Source organism: Aquarana catesbeiana, linkage group LG11 (genome assembly GCF_042186555.1).
Source record: "Aquarana catesbeiana isolate 2022-GZ linkage group LG11, ASM4218655v1, whole genome shotgun sequence".
NCBI classification, from domain to species: domain Eukaryota; kingdom Metazoa; phylum Chordata; class Amphibia; order Anura; family Ranidae; genus Aquarana; species Aquarana catesbeiana.
The window spans coordinates 2,728,085-2,732,458 of NC_133334.1; the positions used below are offsets into that span (position 1 = coordinate 2,728,085).

At 42.1% G+C, this 4,374-nt stretch overlaps 1 protein-coding gene across 1 annotated transcript; it reads left to right on the plus strand.

Moving 5' to 3' along the window:
• Positions 1–1,241: 1,241 nt before the first annotated feature.
• On the plus strand, positions 1,242–3,157 carry LOC141112924 (uncharacterized). Its single transcript, XM_073606030.1, has 2 exons — positions 1,242–1,600; positions 1,882–3,157. The coding sequence occupies exons 1-2, from the start codon at positions 1,310–1,312 to the stop codon at positions 2,428–2,430; spliced, it is 840 nt and encodes a 279-aa protein (XP_073462131.1). The 5' UTR covers positions 1,242–1,309; the 3' UTR covers positions 2,431–3,157.
• Positions 3,158–4,374: the final 1,217 nt, after the last annotated feature.

Consider the following 4,374-nt stretch of genomic DNA (forward strand, 5'->3'; position numbering starts at 1 on the left):
TCAAACTAAATCTAAATATAAAAATAGATATAAATTTAAATATTAAAAAAAATTCTCTCTCTCTCTCTCTCTCTCTCTCTCTCTCTATATATATATATATATCTATATATATATATTTATATATATATATATATATATATATCAATATAAAGAAAGATATAAATCTAAAGATATAAATATAAATATATATCTATATATCTATCTCTCTAGATATGTAACAAGGTTTATTAAAAGATCTTTTCAAACGATGCAAACAATCGTAGAGGAATGAAAAGCACATGGAGCAGTATACGAGGTAATCAACACAAGATGAAAACACGACAAGTACTTACTTTTTTCAGCACTTTACGGATCCGTCTGTACTGATCCGGCTCCCGAAGTTTGAAGTCGGACCATCTTTTTCGAATTTGATCCTTCGAGCGCTGTACCCCAAAAGAAGCCTGTAAGGTCTTCACCACCTTCGCCATTATTTTGGCTTTTCGCAAATTGGGCCGGGCGTACGGCCCATACTTCCCATCATAGTCCCTTTTTTTAAGAATGGCCACCATTTCCACCATCTCTTTAAAGGACATATTGGAGGCCTTAAATCTAGGCTTCACAGATCTTGACGTTCCGGCCTCCGGGCTTTCTTCGCTACCTGAGGTAGTACACACCTGATGTGTCTCCGCTATTATTCACCCCACTAGGCGCCGTAAAAAAAAATGGGACGGAGAATATTAGTTAAAATCAAACATCAGGGGCGGGCAACGCAGGCGGAGTTTCACACATGCGTAGTGTATAAAGAGGGCTCTTGCGCACGTGTCGTACGTACGTTCTGTGCGTAGAGTCAAGGGCGGGTTATATGCGTAAACAAAAAGAACGTCAGGGGCGGGCCAAGTAGGCGTAGTATTACGCATGTGCAGTGTATAAAGCGCTGTTACGTATTGTGTCGTACATACGTTCTGTGCGTAGGTGATAGTGGACCGGGACGCTACTAAACAAAGGTAAGTTTTAATTTATACATTTGGTCAAGACTTTGTAGTAAGCGGCCTATATGGCTTGACAGATTGATGAGGCCTACATAGGGATAGGATGATGAGGGTTTAGCAGAAACCTAATAAGTGTTTTTTGTCTTGTGTCTTTATCTTTTACAGACATTATGAATCCCCTATTTAAGGATCCAGATTTCATTACAGCTTTTATTTCTAAATATAGAGAGATGAGGAATTTGTGGGAGGTGAAACACCCTCAGTATTATTTAAAGCATGTGAGGAAGTCAACGCTGGAGAGACTTCTGACATTTGTCCAGGCGACCATCCCGGAAGCAACAATGGAGACATTGTTAAAGAAAATTGGGGTCTTGAGGAACATGTATAAGAGGGAGCATAACAAGATCCAGGAATCCGTGAGATCAGGAGCATCAGCAGATGATGTTTATGTACCCAGGCTGTGGTACTACAATCAACTCCGTTTTCTTGATGACCAGACTGAAGCCAGGGCATCACTTTCAACCCTTCCCTCCACCCTTCCCTCCACCCTTCCCTCCACCCCAGCAGAGGCTGATGAGGAGCAAGCTGGGTCTTCCATCCTGGATGAACCGGATATGACCATCTGGAGTCAGGTAAATTATTTTAACAAATATTTACTGTCCTAATATTAATGATGTTAACTGGATGTTATAATTGATTAAAATAATTTTGCCCTCAAAATTATGTATACATATCAATTGACAGTAGTGGCTAAATATGTTTGGCACCTGCTTCAAAAAATTAGGGTGTCTGATTAGTCTCTTTTATTAAAGAGATGTATTCACATTGAATTTGCTAGTCATGAGAAGCAAATTGTGTGTCATTGATGAACCCAAAAAAATATACTAAAACTATGTCCTTTTTTTATACACAGGATGAGTCCATCCAGGAAGAATGTGGGAAAAGTGGCAGGCAGGAGGAGACCGGGCCCATGGACAGCCTGGAGGAGGCCGGATTCTCCATCATCCTGGAGGAGGCTGGACCCAGTGTCAGGCAGGAGGTGGCTGGGCCCAGTAGGAGCCTGACAGAATCCCAAGTGCCTCCCCTCCGCCTTCCAAAAAAAAGGGCCAGGAAGGGGACGGTCACACAGGAGGCATCCCTGCACCTTATGCAAGAGGCCACCTGTTTTTTAAGGAGCCCCCCCGAAGCGGAAGAGTCCTATGGCTGCTACTTAGCCAGCAGGCTTCTTCAAATGGATTGGGAGCAGCGCCTCATTTGTGAACGACTATTTGGGGAAACAATCCAGAAGGGGCTGCAGGGCACGCTAACAAGAAACACCCAACTACATGAGGCAGCCCCCCCTCCTCCTCCTCCTCCTCCTCCTCCTCCTCCTCCTGCCACAACTGAAACACCAGAGCCACAGCCTCCAAAGAAGGCTACAGGGAAGGCTGCAGGGAAGGCTACAGTGAAGAGAAGAAAGTGATGACCTGGGTTCAGTCTGGTCTGACAGAAGACGCAGGCTGTTGTAGGACCACAGTCTGGGGACATCTATATCATCTGCTGGTGCTGTTGATCTCTGGGATTCCTGGACCAGATTGTGCTCCCTCTTATATAGACTCCTCAAGATCCCAATTTTCTTGTCCACAGACTTTTTCCAGCGTTGACTTCCTCTTTATTTTATTTAGACCATGAATAAATGGATATTTTTTGAGTTTATGAAAAGACTTTATGTGTTTTATTTTAAATCATTGATTTTAGACACAATGTCAAATTAACAAGGGACAACAATCTCAATGAGTTTGTAAAAACACACCAAAAATACATTAATAATGTTAATAATGTTCTAGTGGTAACTTTAAAAAAAAAAGATACATAACCAAAAACAGTTCTTTGGGTTAACTTTATATACAAAAAAGAAAAAATCAATATAAAAAAAAGGGTTCTTTGTGGTAACTTTACAAACACCAAAACAAAAAAAAAAAAAAAATGGTTCTTTGTGATAAGTTTACAAACACCAAAAAATTTAAAAAAAACATAGATAAACATAAAAGAAGTTCAACAACAATCATAAAATAAATATCTGGATAAAAATTACAAGAAAAGATGACTCCACAAAAAAAAAACAAGTGTAACAAGTATTATTAGTATGGAAACATTGTTTTTAAAAAGCATACTATATCATTCATGAGATCAAAGAGAAAAAGAATCCAGAAATCAGTTTGGGAGAACTCTGTTTGAATATGAACAGCAAAACATCTTCGTTCTTTATAGCATTCGTAAAAAAAGACATTAAATGCGCTGCATTCAACAATCACAGATTTTGCAGCGTGATGAATGTGCTACCTACAATACGAACACTAGTTTTACTAGACCGAGTGCTTCCGTTTAGTTTTTGCTTATGAGCATGCGTCATTTTTTTGTCCGTCAGACTAGCACACAGACGAGCGGATTTCGGGGTCCGTCGTAGTTACAACGTAAAGATTTGAAGCATGTTTCAAATCTAAAGTCCGTCGGATTTGAGGCTGAAAAAGTCCGCTGAAAGTCCGGGGAAGCCCACACACGATCGGATTGTCAGCCAACAGCTTTAGTCCGTCGGCGTCCGTCGGACTTTTGTAAAAGAAAAGTCTGACCGTGTGTACGCGGCATTAGGATTTCTCCCAGGTGATCCTCAGCACCCTCAGTCTTTGGAATGACTGTTCCCCTGGGTTTGCACTCACATTTGAGCGATCGTCCGTGTTTTCCATAGAGGGTCCTCTCCCAGTCCTTCTTCTGTTGGTAGTAGCAGTCTTCTTCTCCTTCTAGATATTGCAGATTCCCAATCTTCTCTCCTCCATCTCTCTTCCCATTATGGTATGTTCCCTCCCCCGAGGGGAGAGTTCTTAAAGAGGGATTCTGTCCCTGAAAAAAAAATGTAAAAGTCAACAGCTACCAACACTGTAGCTGCTGACTTTAAATAAGTACTTACCTGTCCTGGGTGCCCGCGATGTCGGCTGCCCTGTCCCTCGGCCCCGGCACCGCCATCCTAAGTAAGGGAAACAGGCAGTGGAGCCTTGCGGCTTCACTGCCAGTTTCCTACTGCGCATGCGTGAGCGGCGCTCTGTGAATGGCCCCGTGGTGTTCTGGGAACACACAATTCCCAGAAGACAACGGGGCCGCTCACCGAGGAACAGAACACGCCGCGGAAGAGGCAGATTAGGAAGACTGCCTAGCAACAAGGGTTTAGGTGAGTTTACTTTTTTTTTTTCAAATGTTTTTTTTTAATTTTTTTAGGATTTTTGGTGAATTTTTTTTTCTCAGGGTGGCCCTCCACTTTAAGCTGCACCAGCTTCTACATACTGTCTTCCTCTGCTGTTCTCTTCCCATCAGCCTCCTTTGAGCATGTGACCCACAGCTTATATAGGCCTGTAAGCCCCTCCCCATACCAATT